The sequence below is a fragment of the Lepidochelys kempii genome, chromosome 4 (assembly GCF_965140285.1).
Source record: "Lepidochelys kempii isolate rLepKem1 chromosome 4, rLepKem1.hap1, whole genome shotgun sequence".
Lineage (NCBI taxonomy): Eukaryota > Metazoa > Chordata > Testudines > Cheloniidae > Lepidochelys > Lepidochelys kempii.
The window spans coordinates 94,076,389-94,100,356 of record NC_136383.1 but is presented as its reverse complement, the minus strand read 5'-3'; the positions used below and the strand labels follow the sequence as shown (position 1 = coordinate 94,100,356).

At 41.3% G+C, this 23,968-nt stretch overlaps 1 protein-coding gene across 1 annotated transcript; it reads right to left on the bottom strand.

Moving 5' to 3' along the window:
• Positions 1 to 5,681: 5,681 nt before the first annotated feature.
• YIPF7 (Yip1 domain family member 7) lies at positions 5,682 to 22,996 on the bottom strand. The gene is made up of 5 exons (XM_073340107.1): positions 22,881 to 22,996; positions 21,192 to 21,358; positions 18,803 to 18,948; positions 10,573 to 10,754; positions 5,682 to 5,844 (listed from the first exon to the last, which is right to left on the bottom strand). Exons 1-5 carry the CDS (start codon positions 22,994 to 22,996, stop codon positions 5,682 to 5,684), a joined length of 774 nt encoding a protein of 257 aa, XP_073196208.1.
• Between the last annotated feature and the right edge of the window lie 972 nt (positions 22,997 to 23,968).

The window sequence follows — 23,968 nt, the reverse complement described above, 5'->3', positions numbered from 1 at the left end:
AGAACAAAGGGCATGTTCTATTCCAGAAGCAATTAGAACACAGAAGCTTAGGACTTCAATTTAAGAGCTTATTACAGAGGCACAGTAAAACCTCTATATTATTTAAAAACTAATTATGCTTTATGAGTTTGCAGAAGTTCACTGAGAGTATGCAGGCAAATTAACATTACCTATACAGTAAAATATTATGGGCCAGATTTTGTGCTGGTATAAGCTGACAGATTCTTTGAAGTCAGTGATGTTTTCTCAAGTTACAAAAGCAGAAAATTTGGCTCTATCTACAGAAGGACTAGAAAACAATTCAGGTCAATATCAGCACATCTCACTCTCTCTACTGTCCGCAAGTAGTCTGACTTTCATTAGCCTCTTGTAAATAAAACCATAGTCACTGTGATCTTAAACAGGATGAGACAAACTTCTTCTCTCAGGGGCTTCCCTTGTTCACTCTCTGAGCGGTTCTCTGGATTCTCTTTACACTCCATTCTATTTTAGAGGAGTCTCAGAATCATTTAGGGGAAAAGTAAATCAACATGCGCTTTTTGGACAGCAGGACACTCTAAAACATTCTTGGGCAGCATCAGCTGTAACAAACCTTTCAGTTTCTGGCAACAGCATCATTCACTTAATAGTCTGGTCTGAAGCCTCACAAGTACATGATAATTTCTCAGTCTAGTTGACCATACCTTCTACAGAATCTTCTGGAACCTTTCCTCCATATCCCTGTAACATGACTGCCAATTTGCCTCTTGTACACCATATGTGCCCTGTTGAAATCATTGTTTGAAATGAGAGAAGAGAGGCTAAATAACCATGCTTTTTGTGTGTGTGCAGTTTGTAAATGTAGTAGGATGGCCACCACTCCTGCCTCTAAGGGCCTAAAACAGCCCTGGGAGAGGGCTGGGGCAAAGCTGGGCTGATTGGCAGAGCAGCCACAGCTGGGGCCACACCCGAAACAGACCCAGCAGGCCTTATAAAAGCCAGGAGTAGAAGAACTCTCTCTAGCCCCGAGAGGGAGGGACCTGGCTGCAGAGACCTGAATACAGGATCCAGTTTGGAGCAGGGCTGAGGAAAGGCCAAGGGAGCCAGGGAGCTCCAGCTTAGGAAAGCCCCAGGCTGCAGGCTTGGGAAGGCCTATTAGGTACAGGGGTTGCAAGGGCAGCCACGGATAGGCAGAGGCAGCAGTCCCTTGCCTATGATGAGTGGCTTATACTGCAGTCTGCCCCAGGGAGTGGAGGCTAGTTGGTGCCTCAGTCTTAGGCTACTGCCAGTCAAGGTGAGGCTAGTTGGTGCAGCGGTTCCCCTGGGAAGGGGGAGACCCAGAACTGTGGGGTACTGCCAGGGGCAAGCACCCAGTTAAAGGGGCACCAGGGTCCTGGGAGGGACACAGGAGCCAGCAGCAAGGTGAGACACCAGCCGACAGAGGGCACTCCAGAGGCTGGAAAGCTAATTCCCTGAGACAGCCAGCAGGAGGCACTGCCAGAGAGTCTGTGCCCAGTTACAGTAAATATTCAAGCTTGAATTTTCACATTCATAGTGAGGTGTGGCAGGTCTGGCACCACAGCACCCCTTTGTGGCAGGTGTGGGTGAGGTGTCAGTACCTCACCACTCGAGTTCCCACACCCACCCTTAAAAGGGTATCCTGTTGTGGTCTAATAGCCAGTCTCCCCACATTCATCCCTTGGTCAGGGTGGTGGGCCCCAACAGCCAGAATCCATACTACTTCCCTGAGTCATAGGGCAGTGAGTCCCAACAGCCAGAGTCCATACAACTCACCCCACATGTCAGGGAGGTTAGTAGGGGGACCCAGACCCATCCTCTCTACCCGGTCCCACTAGTAGCAGTGTTTCCCTTGCCCCAGCTCAGTGGGGATCCACCCACAACACACCAAGCATCCTTACAGCACCAACACTATTCATCTCTAGAGTTCCCTTGGGGCACTTCTTACCAGAACCACTGGGTTCTCCACTTCAGGGGGTCCTCCCGTCTGCTCTCCTCCCGTGGCATCTTCCATCCGGGCGCGTCCTGGCTACTGGATCCAAGAGTACCAGCAGTTGCCCCTCAAGGGCTAGCCACGCACCTCCTTCCCCTCCAGTGGTTAGCCTTGACTGAGGCAGCTCTGCAGGCTTTTATACCTGTTCTCCAATTGGAGCATGCCCAGCAGGGCTTCCGGGGCATGGCTTCCTCTGCATGGAGGGAAGGGTTAACACCTGCGGTACCAGTGTGGGGCCACTCTGCCCCATCACATGAGGGTAGCGCAGAAATCAGAAGATAGACCATAAAAATGATTTTTGCTACTTTTTAAAAGTTAATGATTTTTAAGCTAATCTAATGAGTGGCTGGGTTCTGACTCATGATTATTGAGCTATTAGTGGCAACGCTAAAAAAAACAGTTAAAAATTTGTGTGTGTGTATATGAGGAGAGGAGAAAACATGAATTAAAAATCACAGCGTGACCAATTATTATTTTATAATCTTCTCTTTAGCAAGTTGAAACTCATGGCCTACCACACTTTTCTTTAATCTTTCATACAGGGATGTGGGGAAATGAAATAGCCTGGTACAAATAGTCCAGGGGGGGAAGAGTATGGTGCTGTTGGGTTGGTTTTGGGAGAAGCATGTCCAAAACAAAGCAATGTGATGGTGATATCCTGCCGTCACACATGCGTGTTTTGTAGTGATTTCACTTGAGGCCTGATCCTTTTCAACCTATTGTCTCTTTACATTTCCGTTCCACTACCGTTACATATTGGAGAGTAGCACAGTGATGTTGTTACTAACTAAAGGCCCTTTAGAAGTCACCTTGGTAAAACTGACTAGAGAACCAAAGATGATAAGAGACGAGAGGAATGCTAGCACCTTATAATGCTTCTTTCAGGTGGAAAAAGATCTGAGGTATCATGAGTAAATTAGGGGGGTGGTCACCAATTCATGTGTTTTCAGTCCCAGCCTGTCTCAATCTGTAGGAGCCCCCACATCCATGGACTAGTGGCAAAGAAGCTTTTGCAGGTTCAGAGGAAGGGGAGGATTCTACAGAGTCACTGCCCCTACAACACACATTCACTGGCTTCTGGTCACACTGGTAAAGAGGAATATAGACCTAAATCTGCAAAACTTTGAAGCACACTGAGATGTGTAAGAATGAGACACTGCATTATAGACACACTAACTCCTCTAACAACACACTATTTCATGTGCTTAGCCAACTGTGATAACAAACACAAGTACAAGCAAATGCCAAGTTATTCTTTCCTTGGGTTCCCATTGTCATCTTCTGCGGGTTTTTCTCTTGGAATTAAGCTATTTGGGTTATGTTTTGTCTTCGTTTTGACAAGCACATATTGGCGCTTAATAAGTAGAATTAAATAACAACAATAGTTGCATCACTTCGCATCACACATTTTCTCTTCTCGTTTGCATTTGTTCTGTCAATGGCCGTTTGATGGCAAAGTTGCAAGGTGTCCTTTATTTCCTTAAGTTATGCTTGTTGTTTATTAACATAAAAACATAATATGGAGGGCTTGTTTCACTGCTGCCCTGTACCTTCTGTAGTCATTTACCCTAATGCAGAGTGAGTGGAAAGTGGGTATAAAATGCTGCCAGGTCAGAATAGAACATTTTACACCTCTTTTGCATTGGTGGAAATGGCTATACAATGTGCAGAACAACTGTGAATCAGGCTTTGTTTAATTTTTTAAAATGGAAAACCTCTAAAACTCTCTCAAAACATAAACGCAGCCCTTAATAATTTATTTGAGTTGTCTTCTTGTTGCTGTGTTATGAAAAGTAAGTGAAGCTCTATGTGTATCTTTCCCTCTTGGTGGAGGTGGATGAATACAGCAAATATTTTTCCATAAATAATCAGTGGAATTTTTAAAAGAATTTGGTCAGTTCATGCTTGTGCCCCTTTTGCGTTTGTTCCCTGACAACACTAGTGTGATCAAGGTGTGCTGAAGTTCAGCAAAACCAAATTTCAAAGTTGCCCTCACAAGCATTCACAGCAATCAGCTATTAAATTTTCAAAGGCAAGTATTTGCGCCAGAAGTGGTTGTGGGGCTCCTTCAATAAGGAAGTAGAAACACATAGCATGTGGCTCATCTGAGCAATCACTACTAACCCGGGCCCCAATCCTGCAAAGACCTACAAAGGTGATTAGTTTTACACACTCTGAATAGTTTCACTGAGGTCAGAGGGCCTACTCACCCAACACAGAGTTAAACGTGTGCATAACTCTTTGCAGGATCGGGCCCCTAGTCAATTCAGATAGTGAACACTGAATACCTACACACAACTATTCACTATCAATCCACAGAGGTAAAATACTTAGCAGAAAATTCACTGAATAGTTTTCAATAATGAATACACTGGAAAAAATCAATGAATATTCCTCAAAGAGAAAAATGGGTAAAAACATTTATTACAATCTAGTTTATCATTATGTTTATTATTCAGTTCTGCCTTTACAGTGTTGTTTCTGGAGCCTTTTTATGAGTGCATTCTTCAGTTTTTTTCACTAATAGAGGATTCTGCCTCTTAAAATGTTAAATCATACCTAAACATTTTATTCTCTTCTGATGGCTTGATACTCCCAATAGTACTTTTTTGAAATATTTTATGCATTTTGTGCTCCAGCATTGTTACAAAATTGTTGGGTTGCTGTAATACTAACAGCAGTGAATAGATTTTTTTTTTCCTGTATACAAAATGGGTGAGATCTGTACTTTGCTGGCACAAATGCAGTTCTGCCTTTCAGGAGACATATTTAGTAGTTACCTTTGCTTTGAGCAGTGTTTTTTTCTGCAGTGACAGCAGGCAGTGGTTTAGTGGCAATTTTAGACTCTAGCATTACTGTACATTATGTACAGTACAATGAGGCTTTGCAGAGCCACATTTATTTAAAAAAAGAAACCAAACAGAATGAGGTTTCTAGTTTGCTTACTTTGTATTGTAACAACTTTGCTCTTGCTGTCCATCTTTGGCAATTCTTCAACATTATAAACAAAGGCTGTTCAACCTCTTAAGAAAAAGGAAAGACTTTTTTTTAATGTTCATGTAAAATGCCAAATTGAACATTACTTACATTAAAACAATGACTTTAAACTTTTCACTTGAGTTACTATGCCTATAAAATACTGCATTGTTATTGCTTTTCACTTACCCCTTCCACAATACATGTTATCCCCATCGAAACACTGCAAGTACACAAAAAGAAAAGGAGTACTTGTGGCACCTTAGAGACTAACCAATTTATTTGAGCATGAGCTTTCGTGAGCTACAGTTCACTTGCTGTAGCTCACGAAAGCTCATGCTCAAATAAATTGGTTAGTCTCTAAGGTGCCACAAGTACTCCTTTTCTTTTTGCGAATACAGACTAACACGGCTGTTACTCTGAAACCTGCAAGTACACAATCATTTTTTAAAATGACATTTTATTTTGCAGATTTCCTCCCTAAAATACCTTATTTTTATTAGTATCGGAGCAAAATGTTTAAGATTTGAGACTTTTAGAATGTCATTATTAAAGTTATCACCCTGTTTCTATTTCTTTATCCATCATCCATTAAGAAAATAAAAGGTAAATCACAATCTATTTTTTGTTAATGGAGTTTAATGTGAATCTAGGAGGACTAAAAGTAAAAACACCCACACAGATAGAGTATAATCAGGCTGCCACAAAGTACATTTCAGAAAACAGTCAGAAGTGCAAAGAGTCCATAAAGTAGAGCACAGGGATAAGCCACGAGAAGCTGCTGGCCTTCCATGGCTAATGCAGAGATAAAAATTTTGGAAGCTGACAGACTGCACCATCCAATAATAATCAGAGCTAAGGAAGTTCCAAGTATCCCCCTATGAAGCAAAAATAAAACAAGGGGAATCCACTGGTTAACATGTGCAGAATGAAATCTTATCAGAGTCTAGTTCATGTCTAAGATCTTGTTAATACGGCAGTAGTCACTGGTACAAACAAGGAATGACTTATGTAATGAAAGTCAAGGTTGAGCAGTGAATTAAAACAATAAAACATCAAGCAAAATGGCATTGATCCATTTCAGATGGCAACAACAGCTCTGTCAATGGTATTACTTGGAAGACTAGCAAGCTTCCAACTACTTTGTCCAGGTCTGTAAGCAAAACTGGGCTCTGAGCTTTTAAATTTCAAAGTGAACAGAAGTCCCCAGCAGCTAAAAGCAACATGCACAATATGTCATTATTTAAATGGAGCTATATGGATTTGCACTTTTTACCAAGGCAGCCTCATGGCCTAGAGGCCATGTGTGGTAGGGAATATGAGCTTGAGAAAAGACAATGTCTTGTATCACACACTTGTGATCACTCACACTGGCTCTTACATAATTCCTTCTCTGCCCCACTGGCATAGAGCACATACTAGAAGCATGTCAGGAGAAGGAAAGGATGTAGCAGGTGCACGCTGTGCAGTAGCAATTCCCATCTAGCATAATAGCACTTTGGGGGGCGTTGAGAAATTGGTGCAATTTAGAGTAGAACTGTGGCTGCTCTGCTTTGCACTGGGGGCCAAATTGGCCACTCCAGGCTGGCTCCAGGATTGATAGTGATGGAAAGATGGCATAAAGTCACCTTTTCCCCCAGTCAGCCAAGAGCTGCTTAGCTGCACTTAAAGATTCAGTTCTCAGTCTAACAGCACATTTCTGCTGGAATAAATGGTTTAGCACCAGTATGGCCCTGGTGCCAGTGGTGTCTATGAAGGTCAAATCCTCAGGCACCTTCCAGGAGCACAAAAGTCTCAAAATGCAAGGAAAATGCTGTGCTTATGATGCATTGAAGGACTGGACAACAGAGCCTATTCAGGTAGGCTGCATTTGTGTGCCATGGAGCCAAACTCGGAGGTAGCAATTTGCACAGGAACATGGAAGGGGATTTGTGGTTAGTACCAGGATAGGTGCTTGGAATCTGCACACAGCATGGAGCTACTGACCAGAGCACAAAGTTGGAGAATAATTGCTGACCACGTCTTCACATACCCTGTAGATGGGCCCACATCTGTGCACCAGTTGCTGCAGACTGGGCCCGAGGATTCCATTCTTCAGCCTCATGCTCACTTACCTTAGCACACAGCCCAAATAAATGGGATATTCACTCTGTTCAAGGATTTTGTCTAAAGAAGGGTTTTCGGGGTGGGGATGAGGAAGGGAGATCAGCAAACTGCTTATTTAAATCTATTCTTATCAGACACTATTACCCCTAGAAAATGTAATCAGCTTGTGATTAGGCACATTGCCATCTTAGATTGACATGAGTAGCCCTGTGAAAAACTGAATTTTGTTTCACAAATATTTCCATGAAAATTTTGGCCATTTCTTTTGTGCCATTTTGCACCCTCCTTATCCCAAATTTTATTTCATTCAAAGATAAAATGAAATTGCTAATTTTGCATCAAAAATATGAAAAAATGACAATTTTCATGTTTATGACCTAACAGCTATCTTTGCTAAGAGAATGAGCTCAGTTCCAATTACAGAATTCTCTCTGTAACTTATCTTAGGTAAATTTTCTGTGAAAGAGAGACCAAACTAAAGCTATTCACAAAATTTAAAATTAGAAATTGACAAAATGCTTAATCAAAATTTCAAACTTTGACCAAAGAAGAAAAAAAAAATCACAAAACATATTATAATGTTTTCTCTGATGATTTTGATCAGCTGTATTTAAAAAACAAATAAACGCTTCCTTGAAAACTGTCAGTTGCCTTTAATAGCTTGCAATTAGATGATCTCAGTATTTGTAGTATTGAAGGCATTTCCTATTGTAAGTAAGGACGCACAAGGGAACATTGCAGATACTGATGTAATCTTATCTATTTCTGATAAAATTGGCAAGTTTTAAGAGCTACCACTGTAAATATTTTTGGATTTCTAAAGATAGACTTTTAGTAGGTTTACAGCGTATTACAAAGGTACTGTATGTGCTTGGGGATTTTCTGAAGCAGACACCAGCACCCTGATCAACTGTAACAGCTGCTTTGGAGTTAGCCCCATCTGTACTGTAAATACATATGTGCACCTTTTATAAATCCAGATAATTAAACAGGTTAATCAAGTAAATATATATATATATTGTTGAGACAACAGAGGGTTCCCTGACTATCCATCATGTCAGGGAGAACATAGAAACTCTTGAATACATGGATTATGGCCAGGATAGACCATAACAGATCCATGGAAATGTGAGGCAAGGACACTGTCAGTGTGCTAAAAATGCTTATGCCAACAAAAACATTTGCTGAAAAACAATATTTAGACTTAATTGGTGCTTTTCTAAATAAAGTAACTGAGAGCAGATTTACATTTTCTAGCTACAGTCTTCTAACTATGCAAGGCACATTCCATATTTTTTGGTGTTAAAAACAAAATAGAAATAAAATAGATCGGCTTTAAGTTTAATAAGTGGGGAGATACTATTTATTATCTATTTTGCTGTGGTGCCCAGAGGTTCCGGTCAGGGCCCTGACCTCCTTGTTCTTGGCACTGTACAGAGGCAGATACAGACCCTGTCTCAAAGAGCTTACAGTCCAACAGGCAGTCCAATATATGTATAGTCATACTATTTTTTTAAACCTTGCAATTAGTTTTTTAATTATAGTACTTTTTTGCTGAGTTGCCTCAACTACCCCTCAGTCACCTGCTCTATTGCACCTTAGGTTAATCGTTAAGGGTTTGCTGATTTCTCATAGGTGTAACAACAGAGCTGGGTCATGACAAGGGATGGCAATGAGAGGATGTGATGCTGTCTGGAGTGGTTCACAACCATGAGTGCGCACTTCAGGGCAATATGTGTGAGGTAATATCTTTTATTGGACTAACTTCTGTTGGGGAGACAGATAAGCTTTCGATCTTACACAGAGCTCTTCTTCAGGTCTGGGGATCATACTGTGGCACTGTAAGTACTTTTCCCAGACCTGAAGAAGAGCTCTGTGTAAACTCGAAAGCTTATCTGTCTCCCCAACAGAAGTTAGTCCAATAAAAGATATTACCTCACCCACCTTGTCTTTCTAATATCCTGCGATCGACAGAGATACAACACTACTGACCTCAGGGCAGACTGTTAAAACACAGGGCAGAGACCCCAAACTGGTTGTATAATCTATAATTAGATTTCACGAACCCAGTAACAAGTGTGAACTCCTAAAGCAGTATAACAATCTTACCATGGAGTCAGAGACAGTCCCCTTGGGCACTCCAATCTATCTTGCCACCCAGGAAAGATGGACTTAGTGATAGATGGTTGCTCTACACCAAAGATCACAAAATATTCAGATTATTCCCAGTCCCAAATGACTAGTCACTCACCCCAGGTCAGGTTGTACCTTAGATCTCACACCAAAGACAATGTTTGTTGCCAATCCTATAGTAAACTATCAAAGGATTTATTAACTAAGAAAAGAAATGAGGATCATTACAAGGTTAAAGCAGGCAAGCATAAATACACAAATGAGTTAGTCTTATGGTTTTAAAAGGTGAGAGAGTTACAGTAATCTGTCAGCTCGGAATGTCTTTTAGGGCTAACACAGACTGACCCCAGGGATTTCTGCTTCAGTTTTGTAGCTCCCGCCTTGTGAGAGTTGAAACAGAAAAAAAGATTAAAATTTTTCTTTATCAGTTATTTTTATTTCCTTCTTCCAGAATTCAAGCTGATGGGATGAGCCCTTTTGCATATAGTCTTTGCATGGGTGCAAAAGGGCAATTAACAAAGTTTTTGTATTTTGATGGCCCATTTAGTTTTGATAGGCAGGAGACACTCCCTCCTGACTGGGTTCACAGTTTAAGAGCAAACATTTTTTACAGTTACAAAGCAAAAACTTAAATATTACCTTATAGCAGGTGATGAAGAAGTTATAAGCGAGGTTAATGTATGCAGCAACTTAATAAATTCTAAACACATTGTTATAAGGCCAATATCCATCTTAACCATTCTAACACATAGGTGAAACAGGCTAGTTTCCAGCAATGAATTTGTCAGTGCTTGGCTGAGGCCTATAGCCTTGGCAAGAGTTGGCACCTGGACTGCCAGTGTCACAGAGGATAGTAGATTTATGTTGCTGAAGGCAGTTGAAATTAGAGATGGGCCAGTACTAAAACCATTTACCCAAACACGGAGGGTTAGTACAAAAAAGTTGAAACCTGGATTTGAACCAGTAGTGGTGTGGTTTTACCAAACAAAAAACAGAGTAAAGGAGATCTGTCAAATCAAAGCCAGCCTCGGTTTTGAGCACAAATTTATTTTAAATAAAGATAATTCCAAACTGGAACTAATTTATCCAAATTCACCAAACTTTGGGGCTCATATAAAGTGGGACAGATCTCTGAACCATTCTAGAACTAAAAGTACACACACACCCTCTCTCTCTCACACACACAATTTGTCCATTTCCACCTGAAAATACTAACATTGTTTTTCGTTCCTTCATGTACTGATATTTTCCTTCCAATTTTTAGCGATATAAAGTATCCTCTAGTCTTAGCATTAAAAACCTTTGTATAACGCTAGTCTAAATTATAGTAATCCTTATGGGTTCTGCCATAATACTCTGATACTTACTGTAGTGAGAAGAAGACTGCACAGCTGGACAGGACCACCATGGGTAGCAGGCAGTAGCCCAGTACACTGGCAACACAGCCATACGAGACACCTGCTATGCTCATCAGGTTCAGTAAAGCATGTATTCCTAGGCACCCAACAGCACTGATGCCATATACATAGCCAAAGTGAACTTTTCCTGCCTGAAATAAATATGAGTAAGTACAAAACAGCACACATGTACCATAAATCATGAAACACTGGGAGGAAACAGAATGAAAGCATGAGGTGTGATCCTCTTTCTGCTTATACATATTTTACACTTACTTCAGTTATGCCATTTTATGTGTGATCAGAATCAAGGCCAGTATTTTGGGATTTTTTCTCCCTCAAATCAAAATATCCTAAGATAAATCTTTCATTAATAGTTTATATTTTAATTTGCATTGAATGGATAGAAATACAGAACTCAATTCTCCATTTCCTTGTACTAATCAGGCTCCAATGAAGGACAGGAAATGGTTAGGGAGACTCAGGAAGGTGTTAGGAGTCCGAAGATAAAAACAACTAAATTAAACTTTTGGTTAAATATCAGGAAAATCTGTCGGATTAGGAGATGTGAGGCTGTGGGCCTCCCAAGAAAAGTGGTGGGAGGCCCGTCACTTCAGACATTTCATACTAGATTGGTTAGTGGGGATGCCGTACTACTTTTTTGTAATTATGTATCATTGTTTTCTTAAAAATTACCAAGGACACAATCTGTTTAGTAGATAGCAACACTTCTGTTTTCCTTTGTGCATTGGGGACATCATGTACCCTTTCATTACAGCAGTTTGAATCTTTCATAAAGAAACACCATACTTGGCAAGACTTGGAGTCTCTTTCCCCTACAAACCCTAAACTCTGACCAGGCTTGATAAGTTTGTGAACCTTTGGGGGATGTATGTTGAATTTCAGGGTGAATTTATCCCTTCCTTCCCTTGGCTACAATAGGAAAGTCACTGTTTGCTTCTGAACCCAACCCTAGCATGTATAGCACAAAGTATTGTGACTCCGCTTCTTCATGGTATATGTTCTCTGCCACATTAATCTTTCCAGTAACCATCAGCAAATCTTTTTTTGCTCCATTTAGAGAGTGATTCTCCAGCTCTTTTTCAGAATTTCTTTTTAGTGAATGTAATGCTTGTGAAAGGTACCTGGCCTGACAGCTCTGGAGACATATCTTCTCATTTATCCACAAAGCAAGTACAATACAGGCAGCCGCCACAGGACAAATTTACTCATGACGTTCCAATTCTAATTTTGATGAATCACCTCTAGCTGTGAGAGAGTAGCTCAGTACTCATGCCACATGAAATGTTTGACCTCTCAGGCTGCTAACAAGTGGACTGAATGCTGACCGTTGGGGTAGTATTGAGATTTTGACACCTGTTTTTTTAGGAATTAGAGTTCTGGGTTGTAGCCCAAGGTCATCAACTTTGCGCCTCTGGCACAATGGAACTTCTTACCATAAGGATAAAGCTTGTCTACGCAGGAGGCAGAACTTTCTCAGAGGCTGGCTCAAGATTGTAGAACTAACTCCTCAAGGAACTAAGGGCCATCACAAACCACATCACCTTCCACTCCAAGTGAAAGGCACATTTCTTTGACCTTGCTTTCTAAATATAAACATACTCCAACATGAGTATACTATATATATATATATATATATATATATATATATATATATATATATATATATATATATATATATATATATATATATATATATATATATATAATAAAATACATTTGTATAGATCGTAAAAAAATCCCAAATAAGATATTCTACTGAACACACAATTCTCCCCCTGGAGAGACGATGAAAGAACAAACATGAGAGATGTTAGTCATTTTGCTTAACACATTCTGGGAATGTGCTCAGATACTACGGTGATGAGCATGGTATAAGTACCTATATGGATTAGGTTAGAATAGAAATTGCACTGACCTCACCACCATCATTTCCAATAGTCCAATCAACAGTCTTTAGATTAGGTAGCAACAAGCTGCAGGCACCACTGATCTGTGCCAGATTTGAAACAGTGACCAAGAAGTAAAAAGCTCTATATCTCATTACTGACAGTATATCTACATGGGAGATGGAAGGTATAGTTTCCAGTTCAATTAGACATACCCAGATTAGCTCGCATCAAGCTAGTGTGCTAAAAGTAGAAGTGTAGCTGCAGTGTCACAGGCAGCTAGCCTTCTGAAGTATGAGTCTATCCAAGAACTAACCCAACTCACCACCGCGGCTACACTGTTATTTTTAGTGCGATAGCTTGATCAGAACTAGCGCAGTTACGTCTACACCAGCTGGAAATTACACCTCTGGCTCCAGTGTAGAATACTGTATCTTTCTCCATCCTGATATAGACCATGCTGATATTGGTTAGGGCACCTTACCTCTTCTCAAGCTTCTGTTATAGCCCTTTCATATTAACCTAAAATATATGCATATTTTTAAAACCCTAATTGTTACATCAGATTACTAACAACTACCATTGGAGTCATTGCAGGTTTTTAATAGGTTTAACATTTCCAATTGGTTTGGGCAATAGTTTTTAGAGATCAACTGATACATGCTGTATTGCAGACAGATGCAACAACAATCATCAACTAATATTTTATATTGTTTCAGAGTATTTAATTAATTGACACAGCCCTACTTAGAAGCTTAATCTAAGTTAACAAATTACTATGACAGAGACAAAAGAAGGGAGGTTAGCAGCTAAATGAAAATTCCACTTCAAGCACTGTTTGATTTACAGAGAATTTATGTCTGGTGCAGTAGAAAGGAGCGAAAAAAAGAGGACATAACTGAAGGTGATGGCCCTGATTTTCTTCTCACACCATTTTTGCACCAGTGTAGCTCCCCTGACTTCAATGGGGATAGTCCCAAAGTACATGAGATCAGAATCAGGCCCTACTAGTTTGGCAGAATTTGAACTAGGATGTGTTAAATTTAGTGCACTCAGTCTTGTGGAAGGAACAAAATTAAAATAAAATAAAAATCTTGGGCCTGGATTCTCCACTGCCTTTCATCTTGTGTTCTCAGACCTGTGTAAAGTGAGTATAAAATGCTACCACTTGTGCAAGTGAATGCAGAAGTTTGATTTGGTGGCATTTTATACCCACTCTCCATGAATGTGAGTATGCACGGTGCAGAGCAGTGGAGACCCAAGGCCTCTGGGTCTGATTCTGCTGTCTGTCACCTCTAACTGTAATGGAGTTGCCTGCAGGACAGGAGAATCAGGCATTACTCCCACTCTCACAATCCTTACTAGTGTCCTTCCTTTTTTTACTAATCTTCAAAAGAAAGGCTACTATTTGAAGAACTTTTGCATAGCAATAAGCTTAAAACAAAATGTAATTTATAAATTATTTTCTGGAACAAGCCTTCAGTTAAATTATGTTACTATTCCTATTATAAGAGAATTATTTCATTTAGAGGTATACCACAGCTTGCAAGGCTGAAAAGCCAGTTCAGCATTCAAATATATCAGAGATAAAACCAAACAACTTGAAATTGTTAGATGGCATATGAAATCCTGCATTCCTACAGGTCAGAAGTTTTGACAATAGTCTGGCACAGCCATATGGGTTTGAACCATTTTTTGTTTACTGAACCTTATCATTAGCATGACTGTAATTCCTAGGAGCCCTAGTCATTGACTAGGGCCCCATTGTCCTACACACTTTACACAGAACAAAAGGATGGTTCGTGCCTCAATCTGCCCATTGGTCCTGATTCACTATTGCATTATTACAGTTTCATTCATTCATTGGAGTCACAGCAGGGGTGAAAGTAAGTTAAAGGACTTACCGGTACACCAGAGTCCTGAGCAGGGGGCGTGGCCTCAACCAGAAGAGGCAGGGCTTTAAATCCCTGGGCCCTTTAAATCTTGATTTAAAGGGCCTGGGGCTCCAGCTGGGAGCCCCAGGGTCAGGGGCAATTTAAAGGGCCCAGGGCTCCAGCTGCTGCTACCGCAGCAGAACCCTGGCCCCTTTAAATCACTGAGGAGCCCTGGGGGATCCCAGCTGCCACTACCCCAGGGCTCTGGCAGAGCTTTAAAGAATTAGAATTCTATGATTCTAAAGGCCCTGGGGCTCTGCTGTGGTAGCGGCTGTTGGAGCCCCGAGCCCTTTAAATCCCCGCCTGAGCCCAGTTGCCCAAGCCCTGGGGTAGGGTCGGCTGGGCTCCATCAGGGATTTAAAGTGCCCCGGGGCTCCAGCCGCCGCTACCGCCCCGGCCCTTTAAATCCCCGCCGGAGCCCCGCCGCCGCTACCCCAGAGCTTTAAATTGCCATCTGGGAAAGCCTGTCCCGGTACGGCGCACCGGTATGCCGTACCAGGGCGTACCAGCTTACTTTCACCTCTGAGTCACACTGGCCTAAAACTGGGGTAACGGGTGAATCAGGCCTCGTATTTCTACACCTCAGGATGAGCAGTCTCAGTGCCTACATTTCTAATGATGTTTTAGAATATAGTATTTTAGTAACATTTGCTATAAAAAAAGGTGGGGATGCAATAACTGAAAAAAACAACAAAATAACGAATATTTTCTTTCCTCCTCTCCTTTTTTCTGGCATTTCCTACCAGTTTTCTGGGTGTAATCATAGGATTTAATAGCATTTCTCCTATGGCCTTCTTCTACCTGGCCTCCACTCTCTTTTCCTGTTGTTTCCTTACTTTCCCTCCTCACTCTTCTGCCTCCTTCCCTTCAGCTTTTTCATTGATATAAATAACAATACTCGCTATTTATATTGAAGTTTGCATGTTCAAGGCACTCCACAAATATTCCTAGGATCTGTAAGAGTGTTCTGATTCAGCAGTTTATCACAGAGGAAATAGAGAATTAGAGCCTCCCTGCCACCCCCTGAATTAGAGTGCCCCATTGCTAGGGAAGCACTCCATTCCTCAAAATTGCCACGCGTTTTCACTCCCTTTCTGATAAACAGTTGCCAACAACCAGTGCAATGCTTTAGTAGCAAAGGGGATCCCCATTGTCTTTGATCAATGGTTGAATTAGGAGTCTTTTTGGTAACTTCTTGTTCAGCTTTCCTGCTATCAAACAGCTAGTTAGTAGAGAGGGGTAAGGCAGGAGATGGGGGACGGGAAATAAGAAAGAAGGGAAGAAGTTTAAATACAGCCCATTTTTTACGCTTGCAAGGACATCTGAAAAAAAGTACTACCAACATTAATTGACAAGTATGGCGAATTTTGAAAACTAAGATATTTTGAAGATTGTTTACATTTTCATATTGACTGACTGCTAGCTGCACAAGGAGAGATTTTCAAGAATTCTTTCCTTCCCCACAATAATAGTGACACAGGTCCATTTTGCAATAGCAACAAAACTGAGGGTGTGTGTCATGCTGGAATATCTTCCTAGTCTCATTCCAATTTCAGTGTGGCCCAAACCCCACAGATCGAAAATCATGAGTCAGATTCTCAAAAATCATGAGACTGGCCCAAAAAAAGCATGAAATTGTAAAATAACCATTATCAAATCACATTTTTCAGCTGTCTTTTGACTTTAACTCTCCTCTATTCCTCTGCCAATGTGTGTGTGATAACTGCAGGCTGAAAAGCCAACCTTTAATGCACACAAAATTGCATGCCTCCCTGGCTGCTCAGATATAGACTTCACTTATCCTCTCCTCACCCCTAAGATAAGGGAACTGCCATCTGTTTCCTATTGCTGCCTCTTGCTGCCCCCTGACTTCTCTACCTGGGACCCAGCAGCACCCTTTCTCTGACTTCACCCTTCCCCTGCCTCCTTCTGCCACAGGACCCTTTCTTTGCTATAAGCTCACACAGGAAGGCAGGACTCAGTGGCAGGACAAGTCTGTGTCCTTAGCTCCAAGGCTTTTACACACAACTCTGCCCAGCTCTGAAAATCACGGGATCAGAGGAGCTTCTCACATCATCCCTCCAAAATCCTGTGATTCGCGAACAATCTACATGAGTTGGCAATGCTGACTTCCCCTGGCTGCTCAGAGGGGACTCCTCTTACTCCTCTTACCCTGCCCTGAGGCTGGGGGAGCTACCATTCTATCCCCTCAATCTTCCACTCTATCACTGTCCTCTGCACCTCCCCCAGCCTCCCTCTTCCCCCCAAACCCCTCTTTACCCTATTCCTTTGCAACTCCTAAACCTTCTTCCTGTTTTCCGCAGTGCTCTGCCTCTCCTCACTCTCCCCATCCAACTTTCACAGTGTCTCTGCTGCTCCTCACAGTCCCTGTGTCTTGTTTAGCTTCTCGAACCACAAAGTGGCAGCTATTTTGCCTGTGCGGATGGCTTCAATCTCACTGGAAACAGGGGGAGGTGGCAGCAAACCTTGTTGAGAGAAGTCTCACTTCCACATGCAGACAGACTGTAGGGAAATGGTGGCCATCTTGCTTTTTTCAGCCCCTTTGACAGTAATAGAAGATGGTGCCATTTTGAATAAGGGGGAATTCGTGACTTGGCACCTTTCATCATGTTTTCATGAGACAGGTAAAAAACTCCAATATCGCTAGTGTCACGTTAAAATTGCTAGAGTTGGCAGTATTGCAACTTACGTCTTGACCCTGCAAACTGCTCCATGTGGTGGATTCCTTGTGAGTGAGCGGAGTCTCCTTGACACATACATTGTATAAAATCTCTCTCTCTATATATATATAGGCATATATCAAGCCTCCAGAAAATGTGCCCTGCTCTTATACTTTTATTGAAAGCATTTTACCTGTGTTACATCAAAGTGTAATTTTATATTTAAATACTGTATATACAAGCTGTACAGCAAAAATATGTTCTTATATCCACTCTCAATAGACGCTGAAGAAACATTTCATTTAAATACTGTATATACAAGCTGTACAGCAAAAATATGTTCTTATATCCACTCTCAATAGACGCTGAAGAAACATTTCATAGAATCATAGAATATCAGGGTTGGAAGGGACCTCAGGAGTCCATCTAGTCCAACCCCGTGCTCAAGGCACGACTAATCCCCAATTAAATCATCCCAGCCAGGGCTTTGTCAAGCCTGACCTTAAAAACTTCTAAGGAAGGAGATTCCACCACCTCCCTAGGTAACGCATTCCAGTGCTTCACCACCCTCCTAGTGAAATAGTTTTTCCTAATATCCAACCTAAATCTCCCCCACTGCAACTTGAGACCATTACTCCTTGTTCTGTCATCTGCTACCACTGAGAACAGTCTAGAGCCATCCTCTTTGGAACCCCCTTTCCGGTAGTTGAAAGCAGCTATCAAATCCACCCTCATTCTTCTCTTCTGAAGACTAAACAACCCCAGTTCCCTCAGCCTCTCCTCATAAGTCATGTGTTCCAGTCCCCTAATCATTTTTGTTGCCCTCCGCTGGACTCTTTCCAATTTTTCCACATCCTTCTTGTAGTGTGGGGCCCAAAACTGGACACAGTACTCCAGATGAGGCCTCACCAGTGTCGAACGATCACGTCCCTCGATCTGCTGGCAATGCCCCTACTTATACATCCCAAAATGCCATTGGCCTTCTTGGCAACAAGGGCACACTGTTGACTCATATCCAGCTTCTCGTCCACTGTAACCCCAAGGTCCTTTTCTGCAGAACTGCTGCCTAGCCATTCAGTCCCTAGTCTGTAGCAGTGCATGGGATTCTTCTGTCCTAAGTGCAGGACTCTGCACTTGTCCTTGTTGAACCTCATCAGATTTCTTTCGGCCCAATCCTCCAATTTGTCTAGGTCCCTCTGTATCCTATCCCTACCCTCCAGCGTATTTACCTCTCCTCCCAGTTTAGCGTCACCTGCAAACTTGCTGAGGGTGCAATCCACACCATCCTCCAGATCATTTATGAAGATATTGAACAAAACCGGCCCCAGGACTGACCCTTGGGGCACTCCACTTGATACCGGCTGCCAACTAGACATGGAGCCATTGATCACAACCCGTTGAGCCCGACAATCGAGCCAGCTTTCTATCCACCTTATAGTCCATTCATCCAGCCCATACTTCTTTAACTTGCTGGCAAGAATAGTGTGGGAGACCGTGTCAAAAGCTTTGCTAAAGTCAAGGAACAACATGTCCACTGCTTTCCCTTCATCCACAGAGCCAGTTATCTCGTCATAACTTTTTCATTTTGTACCTGCTCAGCATCTTCCAAAACTGCACATAGTTGTTATTTTACAGTTATGAACTTTACAATCTCATGACTTCTGCCTTACTGTACCAGTAGCAGTGTCGCTCCAAGGGCCAAACAGAAAACCATGGGCCCAGTCAGGTCTGTCTCATTCATAATGCTGCCATCCACTGGTTTTATTGGGTTTAGAACTGTTAATGTTTTCTGCCATATGTGATCAAAATTAATCCCAAGTTCTGCAAAAGGAAAGTTCCATAATTATCCATGATTTTTAGAAGCCTTTATATACAAATCCACTAGATACCACAAGTCCAAAGTAACAAAATGAGCCGCTTTTTTTTTCCCCCACAAGGAAATAAGAGTGCAGTAGAATGTATTCTGATTCCAGCTTCTCATACAGTGTCTTTAGGACTGAATTCTGACTTCAAGCTGGGATAATTAATTTATTAAATTGAATCTTATGTGATAGAATAAAAATACTGACAACACTGTCCACATAATGTTTGGTTTTCCTATTTTTACAATATATATGTTTCTAAAATCTTATTAATGGAGACCTCAAATAATATGCTGATCAGCAGTAACTGCAGAATTCAAGGCTTTTTAGAACATCAAGGACATCAGAGATACATGCTTTAATTGTGGAAATCTGACAAGAGAAGTGTCTTAATGCTGTATTGCTAGAGGCATTTAAAAACATGACACACTTCCCTTGGAGGAAAAGTAAAAATAACTTATGTATGGTTTTATGGGCTTTTTGCACTTACACAATTATTCCTGTGGATTACTCAATATTGGATGAAATCCTTCCCCGTTGAAATCGATGGGAGTTTTGTCATTGACTTCAGTGGGGCCAGGATTTCATCCTTAATCTCTGCAGAAATATTCAAACTCTCAGGAATAACTTTTTTCCTGTAATGCTCCAGTGCGGGTTAGGACAATATTGGAATTGGATAGCCAGCATTTGTGGGACCAACACCCAATTCAAAAAGCAGATGTCCAAGTCTTGCACTCTGCCAGCCCATTTTTTTTGGGAGAGAACACTGAGACCAGATATACCGTCTATGCTCTTTCTAATTATGCTACTGTAAATATAAATTTTAACTGGAAATGGGCCTGACCCACACCCCAGATCTGAACACCTCTGGAACTTTGTGGATCAAAACAGCCTTGTTAACTGCGTGTGGTGCTTGCTGGTTTGGGACTTCTACATTCTATTTACAATAGGCACAACAATCTGGCTCTTATGGAAGTCAATGGTAAAAATCCCATTAACCTCAATGGTGCAGGATCAGGCTGAATGTGCCTAGAATTTACTTTGCTTCATTATGTTGAATCAGTGACAAACAAGTCCAGTTTTACCCTTATCTATTTGTTAGTTATAAAGCAGCAATATTTCTGTAAATAGAAAGAAATCTTCACCTGTTCATTAGCTAAAAGTATTAAGACTTGAACATACCTTGTTTATAATAAACAGCACCTCTTTTACAGTCTAATGGTCAACTAGCTGAAGGTATGCAGGGTGCACAAACTTTCTCCAGTTTTCCACTGAAATAAGCAGCCTTAAGTCTTTTTAACTAGTAAATTTATTACTAGGTATGCAAACTATATTATAATACATGTTTATTAATTATAAGTACCCTCACATGATGTCTTATTGTGGGATATAAATACAGAGGGGGAAAATTGCTATGAAGCCTGAATACAAAATTTATTGTTATGCTGTCACCTAATGGTAGTAAAGGATATGATCTATGGGCCATAAAAATGGATTAATACTTTTGTTTTCTATGCAAATTGTGGCACTGCCCTTCCAATCATAAACATGTGTCTATGTTAGAAATACAAGGTAACAAATCAACAGTAAATTTTTCTGATTTGACAGTCTAGGATTGATTATTATTTCTTAAAATGCACAAGTAAGGATTTTGATTGTGTGTTGTCAACTAGCCAAAAGTTACAGTTCTTATACAAAAGCTTACCAAGTGAATTTGTAAAAAGTCTGGTTTTGAGACAAGGTATGCTAATACAAATGTAAATGAGGTGAGGTTTGGTTGTTTGTATTTATTTTGAAGAGGCTAGGGGATTTAATATTACTTCCAGTTTAGGACAATACCTAATACCTATTAATATGTGGCTTGGATCTGGGCCCTGGTACAAAGATCTGCCTGCATGGATGCAATGCAAGACCTTGGACACACTCTCCCTTTTTTCTTCTCTAAACCTGATCCTGAAATCCCCACTAATCGGTATTTGGAGTGTGCAAGAACTGCAGGATCCAACTTCTGGCAGATGTCCATCCTACAGGATTCAGGGATCTTGGTTGAAGTGATGGAGAGGTACAGGCTAATATCAAGTCTAACTATTGGGGGCGGTGGCTCTGCTGGATATTAATATTTCTCTAGTGACTTTCATGAGTTAACAAAGAGAATGATATATATATATGTAGCCACACAAAGTTAATATTTTAATTCTTTACCTTCTAGCAAAGGAGGTTCTTCATCAAAACTGTCAGCATAACTAGAGTCAGATAAAAACTCTGGATTGTATGTTGGGTGCAAAATCTGGCCTATGTAACTTTGAGAAGACGAAAGCGTTTCTAGAGGGACAAAAGCACCAGGTTGAGGTGAATCCTGTGCCTGGCACCTACAACAATAAGTACAATTAGACATCTGGGTAAGTACTAGTCAGTCAAACAGGCAACTTGTGACAATCAACCTCACAATAACCCAAAGCTGTCCACTGGTGTATTTCCTTTGTGATCAGACTACCAGCTCCCTCCCTACCTAAATACACTGCACTCCTTCCTCTTTCATTGTACCCTGCACACTGAATAAGGAAGGGGTCCCCGGATAAAATTATCTTTAATTTCATGATTACAAATGATCATAATACAGGCACACACTAGGGCATTTAAGGTTGCAAGGTCAACCTGATTTTTTTTTTAAACTTTATAGCCTCAATGACACCTTCAATTTATCTATTTTAATGGAATATATATAATTATATCTGAATGTATGTTTTTCTTAAACACCTGTAAAAAGTTCTAGCAATGTGTGATTAAAAATCAGTATTAATAACATGAAGCCTAATTATTTCCTAATTATTATTATGTAGTGTACTTGTATTCCTGTAATGCCTAGAGGCCCCAGCTAAAACTAAGCCCTCATTGGGCTTATATATAGCACTGCACATATATATATATAGTGTCCCCAGAGACCTTACGCTCTAGATAGTGAAGATAGACAAAAGGTGGGGAAAAGCCATGTTGCTCATGTGGCATGAGGTACAGAGAGAATAAAGTGATTAGCTCAAGGTCACCCAGGAGGTAAGTGGCAGAGTTGGGAGTTGATCACAGATTCCCTGATCCCCAGTCTTAACCCACAAACCATTCTTATTCCCTGTGAATTTCAACATAGATATTAAGGTCAGAAGGGACCATTATGATCATCTAGTCTGACCTCCCGCACAATGCAGGTCACAGAATCTTACCCACCCACTCCTTCAATAAACCTCTCACCTATGTCTGAGATATTGAAGTCCTCAAATCAAGGTAGAGGGGGCCTGATCCTTGGATCACTTGTGCAGACTGGGGGACTTAATTGTTTCCCTGGCATCATTCCATTTAGCTGCAATAGTGTTGGGGATATGGAGATGGGAAAATGATTGGCTGAAGGCAGCAGGGAAAGGGCTTGTGGGGTGTGTCCCATAAACAGTGGCGGCTAGGGGAATCCAAAGGAGTTGTGCTGTCAGGGAGCCCAAAGGGAATGGGGGAGAGTGATTAACCTGGCTTTTAGTGGATCACCTTGCCTCTACAAACTCTCTGATTAAGGGGGGACATGGGCAAAAATCCCATCTGCTATGACAGCATCATTTTTGGAAAACTTGGTGATGGGAACCTCCCAGAGTTTTCCTTTTATCAGAGCCTCTCTCTCTAGGAAAGACTAAATAGTCCCACCTGTGCAGGAGGAGCGGGGGTGGGGAGGAGGAGGGAAATGTTCTCCGTCTTTCTATTGCTACTGCATCCATTTGGCTAGTCACATGAGACCTTAAATGCCATTGAACATTTTGACATCATTTCTGGCAATTAGACATTGTACTTTGTTGCTAAATGAAAACCCCCTTTTTTAAAATAAATCAATATTTTCTTCTTACATGGAGTACTTACTTTTGGCTTCCGTAAAGATTTTCATGGGCCCCTGAATTGCTATAACCTTGATCTTGAATATCAGTGGCATAGTTAGACTGGTAAAAGTCTGATTCAGATTGCTCAAAGTTTGACATTCTGGGGAAAAAAAGATTTATAATATTGATTAAAGTAAATCTCTATTTTTTTTTGTTAGAAGTACTAAATTGAAATAACGAATGGTAAACTCTAGAGCCTCAAACTTAGATGCGTAGTTTCTCAAGGTGAACTAACATTAATTTGAAGTGACAGAAATAAATACAATTTGAGCTCACTTTTGGTATCACCATAGAAATAATTTCTTACCTGCCAGCTCTCATGTGTGCTAGTGTGTATTACTTTAAAAACTTAAGGAGATTTAAAAAATTACTAACTCTGAAGAAATCTCACATGACTGCCTGCCTGGCAGCATTATCAAAAGTGACTTCAGAGGCAACGTCTCAGTCAATAGTGGTTTAGAAGGATTCATTTTCCTATTTTAAAACAAAATGATGACCATGTCTGAGACTTAGTGAGATGACCTATTACTTTTTTAAAAAGAGTGGTTTGGGAATTGAAGACAATAACTCATTGACTTTCAGGCCAGAAGGGATCATCATAATAATCTAGTCTGACCTCCTGCATATCTCAGGCCATATAACCTGACCCCCATACACACTCCTGTAGTAGGCCCAGAACCTGTGGCTGAGTTAGTGAAGTCCTCAAATCTTGATTTAAAGACTTCAAGTTACAGAGAATCCATCATTTACTCTAGTTCAGTGGTTCTCAACTGTGGGCCACTGCGTGTTCAGGGAAAGCCCCTGGTGCACCGGGCTGGTTAGTTTACCTGCCACATCTGCAGGTTCAGCCGATCGCAGCTCCCACTGGCCGCAGTTCGCCACTCCAAGCCAATGGGGGCTGCGGGAAGTAGTGCGGGCCGAGGGATGTGCTGGCCGCCCTTCCCGCAGCCCCCATTGGCCTGGAGTGGCGAACTGCAGCCAGTGGGAGCTGCGATTGGTTGAACCTGCAGACACAGCAGGTAAACAAACTGGCCCAGCCTGCCAGGGGCTTTTCCTAAAGAAGCAGTGGAC